This window comes from Penicillium cinerascens (assembly GCF_028974065.1).
Source record: "Penicillium cinerascens strain IBT 15544 chromosome Unknown contig_16_segment0_segment0, whole genome shotgun sequence".
Lineage (NCBI taxonomy): Eukaryota > Fungi > Ascomycota > Eurotiomycetes > Eurotiales > Aspergillaceae > Penicillium > Penicillium cinerascens.
In genome coordinates, this window is record NW_026695286.1 from 4,010,560 (window position 1) to 4,032,652 (window position 22,093).

General features: G+C 52.5%; 11 protein-coding genes across 11 annotated transcripts; 5 read left to right on the top strand and 6 right to left on the bottom strand.

The window, feature by feature from the left end:
- Positions 1-658: 658 nt before the first annotated feature.
- Positions 659-1,319, bottom strand: pst2 (putative NADH-quinone oxidoreductase Pst2; the record flags this gene model as incomplete). The annotated part of the gene is made up of 2 exons (XM_058448576.1): positions 659-1,240; positions 1,293-1,319. The coding sequence occupies 2 exons, from the start codon at positions 1,317-1,319 to the stop codon at positions 659-661; spliced, it is 609 nt and encodes a 202-aa protein (XP_058313987.1).
- An 877-nt stretch (positions 1,320-2,196) lies between these two features.
- yth1 (cleavage polyadenylation factor RNA-binding subunit YTH1) lies at positions 2,197-2,961 on the bottom strand (the record flags this gene model as incomplete). The annotated part of the gene is made up of 1 exon (XM_058448577.1): positions 2,197-2,961. One exon carries the CDS (start codon positions 2,959-2,961, stop codon positions 2,197-2,199), a length of 765 nt encoding a protein of 254 aa, XP_058313988.1.
- A 544-nt stretch (positions 2,962-3,505) lies between these two features.
- On the bottom strand, positions 3,506-4,561 carry N7498_001515 (ketoreductase sphI; the record flags this gene model as incomplete). The annotated part of the gene is made up of 2 exons (XM_058448578.1): positions 3,506-4,083; positions 4,147-4,561. 2 exons carry the CDS (start codon positions 4,559-4,561, stop codon positions 3,506-3,508), a joined length of 993 nt encoding a protein of 330 aa, XP_058313989.1.
- Positions 4,562-6,524: 1,963 nt separating this feature from the next.
- Positions 6,525-7,807, top strand: N7498_001516 (glycoside hydrolase family 18 protein; the record flags this gene model as incomplete). The annotated part of the gene is made up of 4 exons (XM_058448579.1): positions 6,525-6,712; positions 6,794-6,818; positions 6,877-7,111; positions 7,161-7,807. The coding sequence occupies 4 exons, from the start codon at positions 6,525-6,527 to the stop codon at positions 7,805-7,807; spliced, it is 1,095 nt and encodes a 364-aa protein (XP_058313990.1).
- Positions 7,808-8,325: 518 nt separating this feature from the next.
- N7498_001517 (putative acyl-CoA dehydrogenase) lies at positions 8,326-10,355 on the top strand (the record flags this gene model as incomplete). Its single annotated transcript, XM_058448580.1, has 3 exons — positions 8,326-8,434; positions 8,491-8,770; positions 8,834-10,355. 3 exons carry the CDS (start codon positions 8,326-8,328, stop codon positions 10,353-10,355), a joined length of 1,911 nt encoding a protein of 636 aa, XP_058313991.1.
- A 737-nt stretch (positions 10,356-11,092) lies between these two features.
- Positions 11,093-13,267, bottom strand: N7498_001518 (uncharacterized protein; the record flags this gene model as incomplete). Its single annotated transcript, XM_058448581.1, has 5 exons — positions 11,093-11,661; positions 11,714-12,669; positions 12,727-12,789; positions 12,854-13,070; positions 13,159-13,267. The coding sequence occupies 5 exons, from the start codon at positions 13,265-13,267 to the stop codon at positions 11,093-11,095; spliced, it is 1,914 nt and encodes a 637-aa protein (XP_058313992.1).
- Positions 13,268-13,706: 439 nt separating this feature from the next.
- Positions 13,707-15,847, top strand: N7498_001519 (uncharacterized protein; the record flags this gene model as incomplete). Its single annotated transcript, XM_058448582.1, has 3 exons — positions 13,707-14,282; positions 14,331-15,355; positions 15,415-15,847. 3 exons carry the CDS (start codon positions 13,707-13,709, stop codon positions 15,845-15,847), a joined length of 2,034 nt encoding a protein of 677 aa, XP_058313993.1.
- A 507-nt stretch (positions 15,848-16,354) lies between these two features.
- On the top strand, positions 16,355-17,386 carry N7498_001520 (uncharacterized protein; the record flags this gene model as incomplete). Its single annotated transcript, XM_058448583.1, has 1 exon — positions 16,355-17,386. The coding sequence occupies one exon, from the start codon at positions 16,355-16,357 to the stop codon at positions 17,384-17,386; it is 1,032 nt and encodes a 343-aa protein (XP_058313994.1).
- Positions 17,387-17,511: 125 nt separating this feature from the next.
- Positions 17,512-19,566, bottom strand: N7498_001521 (transcription factor domain-containing protein; the record flags this gene model as incomplete). The annotated part of the gene is made up of 4 exons (XM_058448584.1): positions 17,512-18,492; positions 18,540-19,362; positions 19,409-19,473; positions 19,531-19,566. The coding sequence occupies 4 exons, from the start codon at positions 19,564-19,566 to the stop codon at positions 17,512-17,514; spliced, it is 1,905 nt and encodes a 634-aa protein (XP_058313995.1).
- Positions 19,567-19,699: 133 nt separating this feature from the next.
- On the top strand, positions 19,700-20,518 carry N7498_001522 (enoyl-CoA hydratase/isomerase family protein; the record flags this gene model as incomplete). The annotated part of the gene is made up of 1 exon (XM_058448585.1): positions 19,700-20,518. One exon carries the CDS (start codon positions 19,700-19,702, stop codon positions 20,516-20,518), a length of 819 nt encoding a protein of 272 aa, XP_058313996.1.
- Positions 20,519-20,749: 231 nt separating this feature from the next.
- Positions 20,750-21,749, bottom strand: N7498_001523 (PIG-F family protein; the record flags this gene model as incomplete). The annotated part of the gene is made up of 3 exons (XM_058448586.1): positions 20,750-20,906; positions 20,971-21,257; positions 21,315-21,749. 3 exons carry the CDS (start codon positions 21,747-21,749, stop codon positions 20,750-20,752), a joined length of 879 nt encoding a protein of 292 aa, XP_058313997.1.
- Positions 21,750-22,093: the final 344 nt, after the last annotated feature.

Here is a 22,093-nt window from a genome sequence, read left to right on the forward strand (position 1 = left end):
AAAAGGGGATGGGGTATTTCAAGTATAAGGCGGAAGACACATGGCGAGAAGTTGTTGAAGTTGGAGCTGCCGGAGCTTCTTCCTGTGACGTGACTTTCCGGCGGGCGGTACGGTCACGGAATGACAGTACCTGATGGTTTGCGCCACCGCGATTGGAGGGTAAGATTGGTAATCTTATTACGTGTAGAAGCGTATGGAATTATGCGATGGTGAACAGCGCAACATGTGAGAGATGGTTCAATGAGCGAGTGACATTATTGCGAGCTGTCCCGAAAGACAAATGGCCGCGCCCTGCCGCAAGGGTTACATCTGTACACTACGGATATCTAGTTTTTGGGCAAGTTGTGTGTATAGAGTTTTTGATTGAATTATGTAAAATTCCCTCACGAAAAGGCCATGTATCCATGTCATCATCAAAAGCCGAAGGGTCCAGGGATGCCCCAGGAAGAGGAATAAAAGGAAGCGAGTCGAGGGTGTGCAGTCACAATTACATGATAGCACACTTCTTGGGAAGACCGCACGGTCCCTCACTATTCTTCTTCTCCTTCGCTGCTTCCTGGGTGTCCCGCGGTTGCTGGGCAGGCTGCTCAGTCTCCTTCGCAGTCTGACCCGCTCCAGCTGCCGAATCCGCAGGCTTGGATCCGGCACTGCCATGCAGTCACTGGCTGCTCCTGGAGACGATCTCGTAGAAGCTCTTGCCCTGGATCTCGGCCATCTGAATTTCGAGGGCGGTGGGCTGGCGAGAACCGTCGGGGCCGGCGAAGGAGCCTGCACCCCAGGGGCTACCACCGTGAACCTCATCGAGGTTGGCCAAGAGGCTGAAGGCATTCTTGTAGCCCAGAGGGACGTAAACGAAGCCGTGGTGGGTAAGGGTGCTCATGGAGGACAGAGCAGTGGACTCCTGACCACCACCGGGGGTACCGGTGGAGATGAAGAGACCGGCGTACTTGCCATAGTAGCCACCGGTGGCCCAGATGGAGCCGGTCTGGTCCCAGAAAGTCTTCCACTGAGCGGGGAAGTTACCGTAACGAGTGGGGATACCAAAGAGGATGGCATCGTACTCCAGGAGGTCGTTGGGCTTAGCAATGGGGTAGGAAGACTTGGCCGGGGCGTGCATCTTGGCCAGAACCTCATCGGAGAGAGTCTCGGCGATCTGGAAGACGTCGGCCTGGCCGCCGGCGGCCTCAATGCCCTTCTTTTCAGCCTCGGCCAGCTTCTGGATGTGGCCGTACATCGAGTACTGCAAAACACTTAGTGGGGGAAGTGAGGGAAAAGGTCAATGGCAGACATACGAAGACGATAGCAACCTTGGGAGCCATTGTAAATGTATGAGGTATGATTTGGATGATTTGGATGATTTGGATGAATTGGATGAAGTGTTGTGAGCAAGGGCAGGGGACCGGATCTTATATGGTAGAACACTCGCCACCGAGTGACCTTTTTGCCCGCCATAGAGCCCAGTATGCAACCGTATGCAACCTTAGATATTGCCTAAGAATTATCAAAGCACAGCCAAGCTCATCAGATAGCAAATCAGTCATCGATGACCGAGCAGTTGGAGCTGATCATTGGCCATCCTGGATCCGCCCGGCTCCACCCGTTCGTACGTGGGGATTTGTCGAGTCTGACCGAGATCTGACAAATGGCTCCCTCCACCTTGCCCTGGCCTTTGGCGTCAACGTTTGGTTGTGATCTGATTCTCAGTCTACAGTAATTACGTGCTCTGGTCATTTCATGTGGTTATCCGACTCGGATGTACGATCTGGTGTCTAATCACTCCGCCGACATGATGTCATAGACTCCATGCAGAAATTGTTGGATCCAATCTTGGGAATTTGGATGGGATATGTAATAAATAATATAACGATGCAATGCCATCCAAGGAGGGGTATGCAGGGTCTGGCCAGTCCATTTTGCGGCCGGTTATCCTGCCCTGGATTGCTCTACACACCGTCGCTACATTTAGAAACACAGAATGCATGTACTAGCGCCACCTGGGCCGCAGGGGGTATGAGGGGTTCAAATGGTATGATTTGCTTGTATTTTGCGATAAAATACATGGGTATCGTGAGGGCTGGCCACTCGGGACCGCCAATATAAAGGAATTCAGTATGCTCGCGCCAGTAAAAGGACAAACACCCCCTTGCACCGTGAAAATGCAAGGCCACACCCGTCGTGGCCATTCGTAGACGCAAATCACCCTCTTCCTCGCCCGCGATAGCGTCCGCGCATGAAGCCGCCACCACGTCCACGCTCATTCCGCCATTCGCGCTCTCGCTCCTTCTCCCGCTCTTGCTCCTCGCGAATGAGTGCTCGCTCGTGCTCCAGCTCCTCTTCGGTCTTCTCGGTCCGCATTGTCGGTCGCGGTAGGTTCTCTGTCCACCGCGGATGGGCATCGGCGCACGCCTTGCCCTCGGGACAAAATCCTGCCAGGTAAAACTTGCAGAGTCGACGACGCACATGCCGCTTGGCACAAAGAGGACCCAATTCGCAGAACCCTCGATCGTAGTGCTCACATGGCGGGAGGCGAGCCTCTTCGCGGACATGTTGGTATAGGCAGTCATCGCCGTTAGGGCAGTATCCCGACCGAGAGAAGGATTGGCATTCCGGCATGCGACGCAGGTTGTACTCGTGCAGGTATTCGCATTTCAACCCCTTTTTGCACAATCCCTTGAGGAAATGCTTGCAGACTAGAGAGCCGTGCGTGGTGGAGGGTGCCAATCCGGAGGCAGTGGTGGTGGATGTGGTTACGCGCGAAGGTGTTGGATGTCGGTCAGGGCAGGCAGGTCCCAGCGGGCAGTGGCCTTCGCTGTAGGCCTTGCAGACGGGAACATCGGTGGCAAGGCCGAAACCGAAGCTTCTGCGGAGGAAGGGAGCGAAGGAAAAGTCGTTGTAGCTGGGATCTCGTATGGGTTCAGCATCCAAAATGCGCGCGGCCGCGCTTTGCACGTCGGCTGACATGGCGATCTGGAATCGAAGGAGACAGGTTCGGAGTCTTGAGACTCGGGCGGAAAGAATCTGTTCCAGAGGTTAGGTCCCTAGCAAGATATAAATCTGCGAAAGAAGATAATTTGTAGTCCCGAATCCCGAGTTTAAATGTGGTTGTGGATGCACAAGGTCTGGGTCGCGAAATGGAAGCTCGAAGGTTCTTCGCCGCCTTAGAAATCAGGAGTTTATTTGTCATGTTTGCACTTCCATTACATAAGAGACCGACTATCCTACAAAAGCGTCGATCTACCTGCCCTATATGTGGCGAGATAGGGCATAAGTCAAATAAATGTTCAGTTAGGTAGTTTTATTAATATAGAGGCGTTTCGGTTGATAAATATATTATAAAATAGAAAGAGGGCGGGTGAGCGGTCAGCTCGGTGGTGAATCACCTTAACTACTTGAGGTTTGTCTGCCTTTATAACTGGATGCGCCATATTTTTTGTGACTAGACTTGCTTATTCAGTGCTTCAAATCATACTGGACTATACATCGCAGTCCTTCAAATTGCCCAAATTCAGTTCTTGACAAAGCCCAGTTGCTGATCCACCACCTCCCGCACCATCTGTTCCAAAGAGCGCCATTGTATCTTGAGATCTTTCTCGGCCTTGGTCGTATCAGTTGGCCACGATTCACCCTCTACATCTGCCGTAATTCTTGCACCAATATTGGGGTAATACTTCTGTACAATTTGCGCCACCTCGGCCCATGTCGCCTTATTCCCCGAAATCAAATACTTCGAGCCGTCGCTGACTTCCGGGTCCAGAGCTTTGACATGTGCATCGGCGACATCCTGAATGTGCACACCAGTCACCGACCCAACTGGGACGCCGGTCATAATGGACTTCCAGAGTAATCCGTTCGAGGAAGCACTGATTTCCTCCGCGGACGTCTGCACTAGATTATGGCCGAATACGAACGATGGGTGAATTGTGACCAAATCATAATGAGGCTTAGTGGTCTTCCAAAACTCCCAAGTAGCATTATTTGCAAGCTGTTTGGATGCGAGGTAGAGTCTCATGGGTGTTCCGGCAGGGTTGTTGTGATCGGTAAAATCAGCGGCTTCGTTCACGCTAAAGTCCCAGTCATTGTCCTCTAGAATTAATATTCAGCATTGCGGTCTACCAGTAATCAAATGAGATGTTTGTGAAAGCTTACCTTTGAGAACACCACCCTCCGGAATCCCATTCAGTGGGATCAGGGCCGCAATGGATGAAGTGACAACGACCTTCTTGATGCTTGCCACCTTGGCGGCCTCATTCAGCACGGCGATAGTCCCTTTCACCGCTGGGCGGAAATATGACTCCTTGTCCGTGCCTTGAGTAAGGGGGGAGGCAAGATGCAAGACATAGTCTGCACCGTCGAGCTTGCCCTTGAATGCGGCTTCGTCTGTGATGTCTGGGACGATGACATATTCAACTTGCTGGCTATACTCTGAGAGAGCAGCCTTGAGCTTTTCCAATGGCTTTCGAAGACAAACTCGCAGCCTGTATCCAGCTTTCAACGCTGTCAGGGTGGTGGCGCTGCCAATGAAGCCAGTTGCGCCGGTAATGAAGATCAATTCAGTTGCCATGATGTGCGTTGGCGATGTCTGGAAATTAGAACAGCGTGGCTACACTTGTTTGGTTTTATAGGGCCCGTGTGCACTTCAACCAGACTCATTCTCGCGCCATTGGCTCAGTATCGGCCTGATGAAAATATCAAGAAACGATCGTGACTCTAGAGTTCATGGTTCGATTACAGATAACGCTGACAGATGAGGGTAACCTCGTCGGCGAATTCATCCCGGCTTAATGCCGAAGCTTATTGATCCTTGCAAATTGTGCACACTTGGCTTTTTCCAAGAGCAATAACTCTTACCAACCTTTGGGAAAGTTCCCAGGTGATAGGGTGATCAAGATTTCGTAGAGTGGGAGCGTGGCGGTTGCTTGGCGGTCTGATTTTTGGATTACGCTGTCTTCCCGAGCATGGATCCACAGACACCGCAACAGCTATGGCGGAATGGAGTGCACGCATCATTTGCAATCAGACCAAGGGACAAGATTATTGATCGTAATTTTTGTCAGCCGAGGCTCCTTCAATGTAGTGGGCATTTGCAGACCGGGGTGCTGCTGCGTAAGAATATTTGAAGCAGTATCATCATCCCGACTACTACAGATGTACTTTGCACAAAACCAGAGCTAGAACGTTACATAATTTCCGCAAAGAAACCAGATAGACACTCTTAATGCCGACGTATTAGACCTAACGTAGTTCCGAAGTGTTTTTGCCGTCCGAGAAAGGACATTAGTCAAGTCGGTCACTAACATCGACGTGCTCCGCGACCTGCCCGCGTTCAATATCCAAGTTTACTTCCAGGATATCCCGGAGACGCCTTTGTCGAGGGTGAAAAAAGCCCCAAATTTGCACCATGACAATACATCATGCTTTTAGCGCACAAAGGACGTCATTCCTGCAATGACTTGTATACTTGGAATATGATTAATGGTCAGAATCAATGAGCCCCTTACGTACATTAATTTTGAATTAGCATCACACCCACAGGTATACAGAGGTGTCTCGTGATTAGTATTGCCCTGCCTCCAATTCGTCAACGCACACAAGCCTCGATGAACCTGCCTGGCCCTTGGATGATGCATCGCGAGGGAGAAAGGGGCAGGAAGGCCGTTGCACCGCCTCACGATGAAGAGCCTCAACCAATCAAGTCATCCATGGTGAGATTTGACCGGGAGAGAAAAAGCAAACATCCAGCAAATTTTGCGAATGTTGTCTAGCCTGGCCGGTGTCTCCACGAGTATCCATCATAGCTCCAATCGAGGTCATCTCCACGAGCTTGACGCAGTATGCGCTGACGTCCGTCTCGATCTCGCAGGGGGCGATGACCCGTGATCTTCCTGCGCGTGAATCTCCAGACTTGGGGTGTATTCGTCCCCCACAAGGCCGTCGGGCGGCGAACGGCATATGGCCCAATCGAGTTGACTGCAGGTCTTAATCCAATCTCACTGCTCGTTATATGGGGCGTTGGAGTGGTCCCTCCTAGCCTCATAACGGACCCGGCGATACGCTGAGGATGCCCCGAGATCTTGAGCGAGTCGTGGCCACAATTGCATGACGCAGGCCGCACATTGGTCGCGATACAGAGATCACCCACCAAACCAGCCACCTTCCATGTCTCGTCGGCACTAAAACCCCTCAGCCCCGCACCATCAAAGCGGTCCCGTGGTAGTTAGGAACGATCGTTCGTGACAGAAGGGAGCGCCGCCACAGTCCCCCGATGTGCAATGCGACTCTCAATCTCGTATTCGAAAAGGACCAAGTACCAAGTCCCATCAATCGTGTGAAGTGCGAAAGCAATCCATAACACGTGACGCATTGCCAGAAAAGGAAAGACACTCTTTGGTCATTTGTTTTCTCGCAGTTTAGTTTCCGTGTCGCTTTATTAACCAGAACTGCGCATGCTTTCTTGGATGATACTTTGACATCGGTTTCCTGTAATTCTCGCCTTTCCTTTCTCTCTTTCCTTCTCCGATATCCCCATGTTTTCTGCTGCCAGGGACATCTTTCGCCGGCGGCCCGCAGTTGGCCCCGCCACTGCCGCCGGCTCATACGAGGTGCCTCTGTACACGAACGCGGCGTACTATCCGAACTGGAGGGTCTACCGCAAGCAGCCACCTTCGTCCCTGCGTTTGGGTTTTATATCCCACGTGTTCTACGCATTTGCTTGGTACGTAGCCAATCATCGTCCTTCAAATCCGTCATATACATCGATAAAGGAGGCGCTAATCTCGATCTGGGATCCTTGCAGGGTGAAGGAAGATGGCACGGTCTATGTGAGTGAAGAAGTGCCGTACGTTGTTGAGCGGAGATCTGTGCTAATCGAGGTAGTAGCTGAGTGACGAGTGGGCTGATACCCAGATGCCGGTGGATGGCACCGAGGGCTGTCTACGCGCCTTTGTTCAACTCAAGCAGCAGTATTGCAAAATGAAGGTCATTCTATCCATTGGCGGCGGCGGTAAAGGCAGTGAGAACTTTGCTGGCGTGGCCTGTAGTCGCTCCAGTTTGGATACCTTCGCACGGACCGCACGAGCGTTGGTCGATCAATACGGCCTGGATGGGATTGATGGTGAGATGGTATCCATGGAAATTAGACCTTGGCTGATTGTGCTATGTAGTCGATTGGGAACATCCCGCGGACCCGAAGCAGGGTAAAGACTACGTCCGTCTTCTCGCCAAGCTGCGAGAAGTTCTGCCTGCTCCTCAATACGTTTTGGCGACCTGTCTGCCCGCCGGCCAATGGGCGTTGCGCAATATCGACCTGTCTGCAGCACAGAAGCATCTAGACATGATCAATCTGATGGCGTACGACTTTGCGGGCCCTTGGGGATCCGAGACTGGCCACCAGGCCCAGCTCTACGGCACACCCACCTCCGGCTACTCGGCGGTGGATTACGTGTTGATGCAGGGAGTGTCTCCACGAAAGCTCATTCTCGGGGTCCCAGTTTATGGCCGGTCGTTCCTGGGGAGCACCGGGCCCGGTCAGCGGTACACCGGCACTGGAGGCGAGGATGGTGTCTTCGATTACAGCGATCTGCCGCGTCCGGGTGCCCAAGAAATGCTCGATCCACAGGCCGGTGCTGCTGCCTGTGTGGGCGCGGACGGCGGATTTGTCACTTACGATATCCCGGCTACAGTGAAGCAGAAGGCAGAGTTTGTGACTTCCTCGAAGCTGGGAGGTTTGTTTTACTGGCACATCTGCTCCGATGCCCGAGGCCCTCGCAGCTTGATTGAAACGGGTTACAACACATTACATGAGATGTAACTCGGTTGGTGTGGTGGGTTCAAAAGCAACAATAACCAAAAGTGATATCTTAAATTGGGACCCTCGTCTCCTGCCTAGGTAAATGTAGAATACTCCGTGGTAATTCTAAGCGCACGCTGTGAAACTACGAGCCTCCATACCTCATTCTATCTGGTGTCCAGCAAAAGCGACCGTCCAGAACTCTGCGGATACAAGACTTGACCTCTAATAAGTTTCACTCCTAATGGAAATTCAATAACCTCCAGACAAGATCCTTGGGACAATAAGTATCTCCATGTCGTATTTCTAATTCTCCCTCTCGGTGCTTTTGCGGCGAAACGTGGGACACGCATTCACAGTACAGCGCCGAACCGAACGCCGAGGTCCAAGTACACGAATGTGATGTGCCACCGCGGCAAAGAAACTTCGACGGCGCCCCTCACTTTGACATAAATCACATACAGTTCGCTTAGTGCTATAAACGTTCAGAGTACCCCATATTTTCCACACCGGTCCTCCCCGCGTTTAGCTCTTTAACAATGTCGTCGCCACCGCAGCCCGCGACTGCGGATACCGGGTACATCACGGAACCGGCTCCCTTGGAAAACACGTACACGTCAGACACGAGTCTTCAACGGGCCTTGCAATGTTAGCTCGTTTCCCTATTAATCTTCATCCTTGATATCTGTTTTAACACTATTCAGGGTATCTCCCACCTGCAACACTCCAGTCCGTAGAGCCGCACCTGACCCAACTCGGTGCCGAGGCGGTCTCCGAACAGATCCGCGAATGGAGTGCTGATGCGGAACGAAACCAACCTCGCGTCAAGAGTCATAACGTCTGGGGAAAGCGATATGACTATGACCGACTGGTCACCGCCGAGGGTTGGAAGCAGCTGGGGCACTGGGGAGCTCGCAATAAGGTCGTTTCGGCAGGATACAACCCTGCTCTGGGCTTGGAGCGGAGAACGGTTCAATATGCACTGTAAGAAATGATCCGCTTTGGACCCTTGACGGCGTTGCCAACATAAATTGACCACGGCTCCAGGAACTATCTCTATTCGGCGTCTTCGGGCCTGTACTCCTGTCCGATTAGCATGACGGACGGTGCCGCTTTCATTCTCGCATCGAGACTCCCCAAATTGCCATCTACCCATCCGTTCCATGCTGTTTTCAAGCACTTAACTTCGGAAAAGGACGATCATTGGACTTCAGGTCAGTGGATGACGGAAAGAGCGGGAGGAAGCGATGTTCAAAACACCGAAACCTGGGCAACATACTCTCCTCTGTCCAACCACTCGAAAACGGATCCTCTCGGGGAAGGGGACTACCTGATCAATGGATTCAAATTCTTCTCGTCTGCCACCGATGCCAATGTGGCTCTGCTTCTAGCCAAAACTCCATCCGGAAAGCTTAGCACGTTCCTGGCACCTCTACGAAAGACCGTGGTCGGGAGCGATGGAATTCCTCGTCAGGTTTCAAATGGCGTGAGAATCCATCGGTTGAAGAATAAGCTCGGAACAAAGGAACTGCCGACCGCTGAGTTGGAACTCAAGGACATGCGCGCTCACCTGGTGGGGGAGGTTGACCACGGCATTGTCACCATTGCGCCCCTCCTAAACGTTACTCGCATACACACTTTTGTCGGCACTCTGGCTGGCTGGCGTCGCGCCCTGAGTATCACGAAGAGCTTTGCAAAGGTCAGATCGACTGTTGGAGAGCCTCTGTGGCTCATCCCTATGCATCTGCGCCTTCTCGCAGACCTGGAGGTCAGGCACCGCGGTGGCATGAACCTCGGTTTCTTCACAATCGCCGTAATGGCACTCGTTGAGAACAAGGTCTCCGAGCCTTCGAAGCATGCACACATACCTCGTCCTGGCCAAGAGGCCAGCGTTGTTTTCCGGACCTTGACAGCCACTGCAAAGGCCGTAGTCAGCAAGATGTCCGTTGCGGGTATTCAGGAGTGCCAGGAAGCGATGGGTGGCGTTGGATATATGGATGAAGCGGACGAGCCCGAGTTCAACATCTCGCGAATCCTTCGCAATACCTCAGTCAACTCGATCTGGGAGGGAACTACGAACGTCTTGGCCAGCGAGACGGTTCGTTTCCTTCTGAAGCCGGGCAACATGGATATTTTCGCGGGATGGTTGAACCGTACCTTGGCTTCAATTAGCACTCCAAGCTTCCGCAATGCCTTGACTGCTGCATGGTCATCCTTGCGGGCTCGCTTCTCCACGAACAACAAAGCCCCCACTGCAATTCTTGCCGATGCCCGCCGTTATATGTTTACCCTCGCCTGGATAATGTGTGGTGCACTCTTGGCCCTCGATGCGCAGAGAGATCAGGATCGCGTGAGCATGGAGATCGCCCGCCGTTGGGTTATCAGCGCCGAGGGAGGTGTCGGAGATTTGGTTTTCCATGACATTGTCACAGTCAGAGAACAAGGGGCCTCCGATGCCGATGGTGAAGATCATCTTCAATGGGATTGCCGTATTGCTTGGGGCATCGAACTGCCCGCGAATCGGGCATCAGGCCACCGGTCTCTGCAAAAGACCATCTCGAAGCTGTAAGCATCGTACCTGCACGGTTGAAACAGTATATAGCAAATTGTGAATAGTCAAATCAGGTTAGTAGCGCAAGCCCTGTGATCATAATTCTCCAAGATTCTGCAAGTTATGTACCGTAGATGATTATAACTGGTGACATTCACAGTCCTTATGTACCGAGGTCACTGATCATACCTGGGCACACCAAGGTATCGGCAATCGAGCATCTCGGTCACAATAAGCGTCCCTCTATAAGATAGAACCCGATCGTTACGCAAGCTCGTACCTTCAAGATTTTCATTCAAAGTTGGATGTGTGTCGAAGCGGTTCTTGACAAACGGAGATTGGCGAGTGGGAGACTGGGGACTGAACTTCCCTCCGGTTTCTTCCATTCTCATTGCAATCTAGGCTAAAACTGGTCTCGGCACTCTATCGCCAGGTACAATAATCCTTGAGCTAAAGAATCCAAGGACTCGAAATATCTGAGCCATGTTTAGTGATCTACCACGATAGAAATATTTGGATCCTTTTCGCAAGATGCGAATCATACTAATCTCTTGTCGGTTACTCTTTGAATCGGGGTACAAACCCTAGAAGATTTCATTAGACCGTATTATTTGCTGCTAATAAATTCTACTCGATGTACAATATGCTACATCATTCTTCACCGTGGCGTGTGTTGCTGTACGTACCAGGTCTTAGACCAACCAGCATTATACGACGGGAGGTAGCAGGGTCAGGACTCGGGCCCGATCCCCAACTTAGATTTTGGCAGCCCGATAACCTGCGGAAGAATTCGAAGGTAAATCGGTTCCCCAGACGATGCGACAATCCCACTCGGTCCGTTCATGATCAGTTGGCTTTCGGTCCTGTGCGGTGGCCGATCGCTGGTAGATGATATCGGTGAACCCGAATTCTCCAGGTATTCCTTGTCCATCCAGGACCCATCTCCGAGCAACTTCGCGAGCCACTTCGTCGTTGTCTCGTTGGGCATCTAATGAGAGCAAGACGCCGCTCACCAGCCAGGCAAGTGTAAATATGATCTGGCGAGCAACACCTAGCACAGCTATCAGTCCCTGGCCGTCTTGACCAGGAGCCAGCTTTGCTTTCAGAAGGTTCCAGACGTTCTGCAACGTTGCCCTGAAAGCACCGGTGGAGATCCGAGCAATGGCAGTGGTGATCCACTCGTCAAACAGCTCCAAATTCTGACCCTTGGTAAGATGTCGCACCGTCTCGCTCGCCAGGACATTGGTGGTACCCTCCCAAACACTGTTACTGGCAGTGTCGCGCCACAGTCGACTCACATTGAATTCTGGCTCTTCCGGTTCATCTGATTTTCAAGTCAGATCAAAGGTTGCCTGTAGGAAGAGAGAAGGACTTACCGATATAACCCACACCACCCATGGCTTCTTGGCACTCCTGGAAAGCTAGGGTGGCAGACTTGCAAATGACCGCCTTGGAAGTCGAAGTGAAAGCCCGCAGGACAACAGTCGATGTGGCGGGGGACTTGGCCAACACAGCAAAGGCCTCTGGCACGCCATCTGGGAATCCGTTGTCCACATAACTCAACAGCGACGAGGTGAAAAAAGCAAGCTGCATCCAGCCCCGATGTTTGACTTCCAACTGGGCTAGTACATTCAAATGCATTGGGAAGGTCCAGAGTGGCTGATCGATGGTTGTGCGAGCCCGGGCAAAGGCCTTTGCGATATCCAAAGCCCGACGAAGGCACGACAGTGCGGTGATAAAGTTGTGAGTGCGCGTCACATTCAGCAGCAGGGCAATGGTTGCAATGCCACGGTCTTTCGGCCCTATGAGATGTGCGCGCACATTCCGAAGCTCGACCTCGGCCGTGGGAAGTTCCTTCGTCCCCATTTTGGTTTTGAGTCGGTGAATGCGAATTCCATTAGATACTCGCTTGATCTTTCCTTGACCATCCACGGCGGCTTTGACGGTCGGCGCAACGAAGAGAGACAGTTCTCCGGATTCAGTCTTTGCCAATAGCAGGACAATATTGCAATCGGTGGCACTGCAGAAGAACTTGAACCCGGATAGCAGATAGTCACCCTCTTCGATGTTGCCGAATCGGCCAGTCTTGGATGCGAGCGGGGAGTACGTCGCGACGGTTTCGCTATTTCGAACATCGCTGCCACCCGGGCGCTCGGTCATCCACTGTGCAGAAATCCAATTGTTTTCACGGGCGATAAGACGAGCGTAAAGCTCATGGAACGGATGGTCTGGAGGAACACCGGAGAGCTGGTGTCGCACCAATCTTGCTGCTCCCGAGGTCATAGAGACAGGACAGGAGTATGCAGCAGATGATGCAGAGAACAAATAGTTGCTTTACCACTGTTAGTTGTTTGGACGGTAAAATATAGAGAGAACGTGGAGGATTCACAATGCATGCTGCACAATGCGACGATACGGGCCGAATTCCTCTTCGTATCCAAGGCCGACAACACTATCATGGGTATTTGTCAGTATTTGAAAGAATGTTCTATCGGTTCTGGAATAAAGGTCTTTACCCATGCTTGATACCCCATTTTCCCAGCTCTTTCCAACCGGTGCTAGTCACTAGACGGTCTGCCTCATATCGGGCACCCCAAACGTTGTGGGCCTTCACATAGGGTTCTTGACTTTCCGCGTTACCAATGAGGACATTTGTTTTGTCTGAAATTGCATCCGACCCAAAGTCGTGAAGGGCCGGGGCAATCTTGGCCAGTATATCTTGAGGAAGATGCCCTATAGTTGCGCGGTCAGTACCTGCATATCCTAGAGACTACACGACCCAGAAAGTCATTCAAAGATATCTAGATGAAAAGGTACATACATTGCAAAATGCGTTCAAAGATCCGGTCTGCCGTTGCTGGGTTCTGCAGAGTCGGGGGCGAGAGGATGAAACCCTCGTCAATGGTAGAAGGTGACAACGGCTTAGGCATGCTGACGAGAACGATAAAAGGCTAGACGAGAGTATACCTGCCGTATGACGGCCTTCCACTCTGTTTTGCACTTTGTCTTATAATGATTGCCGGTTCGACATGCGGGGTCCGTTCTCCACGTCACTCGTCAAACCACTTAGTGACATCGACCTTTGCCGAGCAGTTACACCGACGAGGACCGACGACCACCGAAAATGGCCGTGAGCAGCTATGAAGATCACTATGGCTCTGGCGAATGGCCGGCTATCGAAATGCGGGGGAGCCTGGTTGGCGAGAGCCGATCTCCGAGGGGTTATCCATGCAGCTTGGGAGGTATTGATATTCGCCGGCCGATACTATATTATTTCCTTGCTTGCCACGGACAAAGTTTCCTATCTCAAACGCCAGGATAACTTTCTTATTTTGATTGTCGGATTTCCTCTTTTTTTGAGAACCAACAATGCCCGACTCTGGACCCAAGGGCGACGGCCTGCAACCGCGTCCTATTTGGACGCCCACCGTGCCGCAAGACCGGATCCCCATGAACATCTACCGTCAGCATATCAATCGGAAATTCAGTCAGAACTTGCATTCGTCTCAAGAACTACACCAATGGACGGTGGAAAATCTGCAGGACTTTTGGATCGATCTTCATCAGTATACCGGGATCATCCCGCCGTTGCCCCCGACGGTGACGACTTCATTTGATGCACACACACCGATGGAGAAAATACCCGAATTCTTCCGTGGCGCCACCGTGAACTATGCAGAGAATGTCGTTTCGGGTCGTGATCTGAACAAAACCGCACTTGTCGGTGTTCGTGAGGGCCAGGACTTGGACGGAGAAGTATGGACGTGGGGATTGCTGCGAGAGAACATCCGAAAAGCCCGAAGTGCATTGTTGCAACTTGGTGTCCAGGAAGGGGATCGAGTGGCCGCAATCATCTCGACCAGTTTATGGTCCGTCGGCTTATTCCTGGCCACAGCCAGCATTGGCGCCATTTGGACCAGCATCGCACCCGATTTGGGCGAAGAGGTAGGAGACCCTCCATACAAGAAACCCGGCAGCCTCTGATCCATCCAGGGATGTGTTTCACGACTGCAACAAGTCACTCCCAAAGTTCTTTTTGCCGACGGCGAGTCGACATACAAGGGCAAAATGCAGTCCAACGTGCCCAAGATCCAGAACATCTTCCACGCAATGAAGGTCAAGCCCGAAGTATTCTTGGTTCCAATCACTGGAACACATGAACAAGCTTTCCCTGGCCTCGACAGCTTCTTGTCAACATCGCGGTCTGAGGATGAACTGGAATTCAAGAGGCTACCCTTTTCGCACCCGCTATATATCCTCTACACCAGCGGCACGACGGGTCAGCCCAAATGTCTGGTCCACAGTCACAGCGTGATTCTGCAGCACAAGAAAACATCCGTACTCCACAACTCGCTCAGTTCCGACGATATCGTCTTCCAGTACAGTAGTACCTCATGGGTCCTGTGGAATATCATGATCGGCCATCTATCAGTGGGTCCGACTCTGATTCTATACGACGGATCGCCGCTGTGGCCGACCGCAAGGGCAATGGCAAAGATTGCGGAGTATCATCGTGTGACGTACTGGGGCTGCTCGCCTCGGTATTTGCAGGAGCTGGAGATGACTCGATGCATCCCAAAGGAGTTTGACCTTTCATCCTTGCGAATGGTACAGACGGGCGGTTCCCACTTGGGCGCCGACCAGTATCACTGGTTCTATCGTGCCTTCCCAGCGGACGTCCATCTCACCAGTGTCACCGGTGGCACGGACTTGGTGACCTCTTGGATCGGTACTGACCCCGCTGGCCCGCTGTATCCTGGCGAAATTCAGTTGCCAATGCTGGGACAGGATGTTGATGTGGCGGACCCCATGACGGGCGAGTCGGTCAAACATACTGGCAGACATGGTGAGTTTGTCTGTCGCCAGCCTTTCCCGTCCATGCCCGTGTTCTTCTGGGGCGACAAAGACGGATCCAAGTACAGGAGCACGTATTTCGACAAGTTCGAGAACTGCTGGGCTCAGCATGACTGGGCGAGCTACAACCCCCATACCAAGGGATGGCAGATCCACGGAAGAAGGTATATGCTTGTTAAAAAGCCCTGTATGTGCCAAGAGGTGATACTGACATTCTGGACAGTGACGGAGTTTTGAACCCTCAGGGCATCCGATTCGGATCCTCTGATATCTATTCGATCACGGAATCGGCACCATTCAACGGGGTCATTTCGACGACTTTGTGTATTGGTCGACGCAGACCCCATGATTCCGACGAGTCGGTTTTCTTGTTTGTGGTGATGCAGCCCGGCAATTCCTTCAGCGACCGGCTCGCCCTCGAGATGAAGGATGCAATTCGTAAGGGACTGAGCAGCAAGCACGTCCCTCGGTTCATCATCGGAGTCACAGAAGTCCCAATGACGGTAAATGGCAAAAAGATCGAGACATTGGTTAAGGAAGTGGTGTCCACTGGTGAATTGCCCAAAACCATCAGCAGCACCGTGGCCAACCCGGAATGTTTGGAGCATTTCAGACAGTACTACGCGCTGGAAACAAAAGATAGAGCCAAGCTATAGAATTCGGGAAGTGTATTATAAAGACCTCGGCTCGCTGAAAGCCGACTGAACCCTGGATTCTTGTGTAGTTGTGTAGTTGTAAGTTGCAAGTTGTATACTTACATTCTCCCCCGCCCATCCATCCACCGAGGCAGGCGCAAATTCTGCTGAGTCAACCGTCCGTCAACTCGCCGACTTTCTTGCGCATCCAATCCAACACTTGCATCGAATCAGTTTTCACCATCTTTGATGCTGGGCAGATGGGCTCTGCGGCGCGTCCAACGCGGTCCTAGAACCGTCAGTGCCGCCATCCGTCCAGGTGCGCGGGATCCGCGTTACGCCCCCTCAAACGGCATCCATGGCCGTGCAGTAAAACGAACAAATGTCGCTCAACATGCGCGATCAAATCCGCATATGCGATCGCGGGGCTTATTGACTGCGGCTATTCCCACCGTGCTTGTGCCGCCGCTCATTTTTGTCGCACTGCTGCTCTCCCTTTGGGTCTGGAAATGTTTCTGGATTGTCGTCATGCAGGACAAACTCTTGTACCTCACTTGGCTTCCGCCTTTCACGCGCTCTGAAAAGATTGCCGATTACGAGGTCGAGTGTAGACCTGTTCGATGGGAGGAAAAGCAAATCCGCAGCCTGGACGGCGTCAAGTTAGCTGTTTGCGAGGGTCGCATCATAAATCCTCGCGATGGGTCACACGCCACACGAAAAACACACGATCGACCACTTCCCAAGTCTGCACGAAAGCGATCTGTGGTGATATGCTATTTCCAGGGGAATGGTGGTTCGATGCCCATGCGACTGCCGCTCCTTTCTCAGGTTCTACGCACAATTATAGAAATGTCAGAAACAACTCTGGCATCAAACGAGGCGCGGCATATGGAAACCGAATATACCATCGTTGCTCTATCCTATCGCGGCTACTGGACATCTTCGGGCCGCGCTACCCAGTCTGGAATTGAGAAGGACGCCCAGGCTTTTTTAAACTGGGTATCAGAGACCTATAAATCACCGGGAACTGATCTTGAGATTGTTCTTTGGGGCCACAGCCTGGGCTCTGCCGTTGCAACTGCAGCAACTGCAGCGTATCTTCCTCGTCGAGATTCGGAGCAGACATTGGCCGATGGAAGCCATAATATCTCAATGGCACCCCTTGTTGGGCTGATCTTGGAGGCGCCCACGTCCAGCATCAAAGACATGTTGATCAGCCTGTATCCCCAAAAATGGCTGCCGTATCGGTATCTATGGCCTCTTTCCTGGAATACTTGGGATATCACCAGGTCCATGAGCCAAATGGCTCGCTGGAGAGAAGAATCCAGCAGCGAAGCCGCAAGCCCTGCCTCTCGCTTGCCCCCCATTCTTCTCCTCTCTGCCGAGAAAGATGAAATTATTCCCTCTTACGTCCCTGGCCAATTGGAGAGATGTGCGAGGTCACTCAATTTAGACCTTCAGATCAAGGAGGTGGCAGGGGCAATGCATACAGAGGCGCCTCTCAAGCTCGATGGCAGAAAAGCCATGGTGCAATTCATCCTGAACAATACCTCCCGATAGTAATTTCATCTATCCACCATTCAGTAATAATATCCGACGACTTTCAATTATTTCTGAAGGAGCTCAAAACAATATAGGTGTCAAAATTGATGTACATAATGTGGTATAATTGCCGTAAACACATATCAAACGTTGAGGAGCCAGGAGCCACTCCAGTCAAAGCCCGAGCCTTCCCAATTGGTGCCGAAAGGCTCCATGTTGGTATCAAAAGGAGGGAAGCCGAGGGCGTCGACCGGCTCGTCCGGCCGAGGATCAAAGGCTGGCAGTGCATTGTCGGAGTCTTGAAGATCAGCCAGTGAGCAGGTCGCCGCGGTGCGTAGACTAGAGCTCGCCGGCTCGGCAGATTGCCCAATCAAACGCCACTGCTTGCACAGCTTGACGTCGAAACCCTCGAAAAAGGAGGCGGTGTCGAGGTCGAGAGTTGGTGGGGGCCCGTCAAAGGGCCCTTGGTCTCGGACTTTCTCGGTTAATTTGTTGAGGGCCCGGAGGGGTCCAACTGCCGAAAGCCAGCGTTCTGACAGTTTCTGAAGAGAGAGTTTGATCACCGTCAGCTCATGTTCGGCTGTGCTCTGGAGCTGTGGATAACGACAGCTGGAAAGCAAGGAGAGCCCGGCGCATAGTGGATAGAAGGCAAAGACAGGTCCCAGGTAGCGGAGCTCATCACGGAGAAGGAATTCTTCGTAAATTCCCGCAATAAAGGAGGATGCCACGAGAGCTCCTGCGGGTGGAACGGTGCCCGGCGTAGGTGACCGATGAAGCATGGTCAGTACGACAAAGTACATGACCAGGAGTTGCTGTACCTCCAGGTTGGAGGTTGTGATATCTTCCTGAACTGCAGCAGATGAGCGCAACTTTGGGAAGACCTGTTTCGCCCATCGGTACACGGCATTCTCCAGATCAACACGGCGTTGTCGGGATATTTCCCGTCGTAGATAGTACTCGACGGTATCTCCCAGGTGACAAGAGATCGTGCAATATGCCAAAAAAACCTGCGCTCGGAAGTCTTTCACTGGAAAATCACTCATCGAGGGCGGGAGCACGTCGCTATCTCGGAGATTAATCGTCCTCGGTCGCCCGACTCCCACTGAGATGACATTGTCTCGAATCTGTATATGTTAGATCGAGCGTGAGGGCAGTATAGCTAGATACATACCACCAAAGACCACCATAACCGCCGACGAAGGGCACGGTATTTGGCGTTTGGCGGAGGCTCCTTGTGAAGACCTATTTGAAAGGCCATCGCCCCCGCAGTTCGAATCCAAAAGCCGCTGGTGTCCGTTGATACATCCTCCGGCCCCACCGGGTTGTACCAGTGCAGGAGACAGGCAGCCACGATCGAGATCAGGGAATTATTGCCACCACCGAAAAAGAATAAGAGCTTTGCGCGTCGGTAGAAGACCTCGCTAGACCCATAGTCCAGATGAGCCTTGGATACCCTGCTTCCAGCCAGGAAAATCGACTGTAGTAGGAGCATCGATGGCGGTGTCGTTTCATCGAGCCATTTGGGGTCGATAACGGGTGTCCAAGTGACACAATACTTGTTGAAGCTGTCCATCAGCTGTTTTTGGACGGCGACTGGGGGTAATTCAAACGCGCCCTGCTCTCGTAGCATTTGCAGGTCTGCGGCCGATGCCTGAGGGTTGGTGTAAGTTGTTTCATGGCCGGGTTTCACCATATTTTCATCAAACGGAACGCTGCCGCCCAAGTACTCGCCACGCCCGCGGTAGCTTTCCTCCTTGATGAAAGGCTCGCCATCATTCACGGGGACCGCCAAGGGCACGGGCTCAAGCTGATTAGGCCCGTTGGGGATGGCATTATCTCCCCACGAGCCGGCTGAAGACAGGCGCGGCGCCGTGACTCGGCCCTCAACGGGAGGGTCAGGCAGTTGTGAGCTGCGACGGCTCACGGACTCGGTTGCGGCGCTCCGCCTTGGAGACAGGCTGTTGGTAAACCTTTTGCGCTTTCGTGTATAGGGTCTGCATAGATCAGCCATGTACGCGTCACCGAGACGGGGTTATTCACCTGCAATCCACATCGGATTTGGTGCAGTTGGTGCAAGGGTTGTGGGTCGCCAGATCGCACCGCACCTGGTAGCCGTCAGCAACGGGTCAATGCGAAATGACATAGTAACAGAGTAGCACTACCTTTCTCTTATGACATATGATGCACGCGCTGGACATGGCGTGGCATGGATCCGGGAGGTTGGAGAATCCAAACGCGGGGACGAACCGAGGCATCTCGGGTTTCCCCATAAACCTTCTTTCTCCTCTTGTTACAACGCCGTGCTTCCCATGCCACCGCAACCTGTCCAACATGGCGGATTCAGACATAGTGTTGGTTGATACTGCATCACAACCAGGAATCACGATTCTTACCATCAACCGTCCCCATCGAAAGAATGCAGTGGATCCCTTGACCGCGAAATGCCTCTACGAAGCCGTCCTCGCCTTCGAGGCGGATGCTACACAGAAAGTGTGTATCCTCACAGGCACCGCAACATTTTGCGCGGGCGCAGATCTTCATAAAGTTGCACAGGAGAAGAATAACACTCCGGGCGAGAATCTGCAACCAGTCAACGGCCGCAACTTGGGTCCTATGGGACCCTCCAGGCTGGTCATTCAGAAACCGGTCATTGCTGCGGTCGCTGGATACGCCGTTGCAGGTGGCCTGGAGCTCAGTCTGCTGGCAGATCTACGAGTCGTTGAAGAGGATGCTGTCTTCGGCGTCTTCTGTCGGCGATGGGGGGTGCCTCTCATCGATGGAGGCACCATCCGGCTGCAAGCGATTGTTGGACTAAGCCGGGCCCTTGACATGATCCTGACTGGTCGGCCAGTAGGGGCTGAAGAGGCTCTTGCCATGGGACTTGCCAATCGCGTGGTGCCCAAGGGCGAATCATTGAAGCAAGCTCTCGACCTGGCCCGGCAGCTCATTGCATTCCCCGAGCTTTGTCTCAATACCGACCGTCGATCTTGTTACTATAGCGCTTACGATGCCTCTTCTTTTCAGGATGCCATGTCCCAGGAATTCCAGGCCGGAAGCAAGGTTATTTCAGCAGAGGCGATTGCAGGTGCAGCCAAGTTCAGCCGCGGATCTGGTCGACACGGCAGTTTCAAAGAATTCAGCAAGCTGTAGATACTCTTCGATGGGACCGCTCGGTATTTTCTGATCTATCCTCTATTATAGTAAATCAGATCAAGACATACTGTGAATAGTATACATTAATCGATGAGCTCGTGGATATCGACTATATTCAATAACCAAATCTTCAAATGGTCACATCTTGCCATAGCAAAAAAAAAAAAAAGAAACCGAAAAAAGAAAAAGGAACAAAGGGACAGGTATTCTGACACATCCGCGGGTTCCTTAATTTGTCTTCTTCTCTGTCTCTTCGGTCTCCGTGGGCACAAATTGAATCCGCTTGCCATACAGCAACGGCGTGCGTGAAATCAACGATCCCAGCGCATATCCGATATATGCTCCGACGAGGATGGTAATGGGGAAGGCTTGCCATGGACGGTCCCTAAATTGAGCGTGATAAGTCAAATATCCATACATTTGTTCTTGCAGTGCCGTTCGATACTCACCAGTCCAGTGGTATAGGAATGGCGCCAAACCAAGCGCCCAGTCCCGTACCAAGGGCGCTACCCCAGACTGGGTCAACAGGCCGAGCAATTCCCCAGACCTCTTTCCACACATACCCGTCCACGCCATGGACGTAGACCAAGGCAGTCGCGGACAGCAGGGCCATATGGGCTGCGCAAAGCACGGTCTCGGGATTGTGTGTCGTCAGTGGAGCGCCGAACAGGACGAGCAGGACGGCCAGAATCGGCGTTGCAAGCAGGGAGGTAAGGGTGAGAGAAAGGAAAGCGGGCTAAGGGACGCTATCAGCGATTGCATTGAAGCTTGAAGTCGACCATAATATCCATACCATGAGTTTGGCCCAGGCCCCAGACCAATCGTGCTTCCCGGTGTGCTGCTTTCGCCGATATCCAGGCTTACCCGGCCGCAGGGCCACGGCGGGACTGGAAGGCGAGCGTGGCGCAGCCTTCTTCTTCTCTTCGCCGTCAGAGCCGGCCTCAATGGCTTGTGTAGATCCGGCTGGTGGAAGACAGAGCACCACATAGGAAATCTGAAGCAGAGCTAACCATGGAAGGTCCCTGAGAAGCTCTTGCACCGTGTCTTGAACCAGTGCCTGGAACCGAGCAGCACATAGAGTAAGGAGAAGCACCGGGTGCACATATGAATAAACCTTTGCCAGCTGCGAGGGAAGGATGTTGACGGGCGGCGCGGACGGTTTCTCGGCGGGGGCCTGACTCGGCGAACTCGGCGGATTCACAGCTGAAAGGGGGGTTGCTGAGGCCATGGCGAGCACATTGAAGCTCGTACACGTTTTCTTCTTTTCTCCCCTGTGCCTATGGAGCTCCGGCACGCTCGGGACGCGAAAGGGACGTGGATCTGGATGCGTTTGTCATGTTTGCAATTTACTGGTGCCTTGAAGTTCAGGCATGTATTGGAGCCTCATATATCAGGCCACAACATTGGAGGGCCACGATCGTTCTGCTCCCAGACGTGTTTCTAGAGCATGGGTACACATCCTACTATTTGTACATGGCAAGAAGGCCATTCAAGACAAAACGAGCATCATTCTTCCAATTCCGATTTTAAAGATCGCACCAACACCCAACCATCTGCCCGGGACAAGGAAGA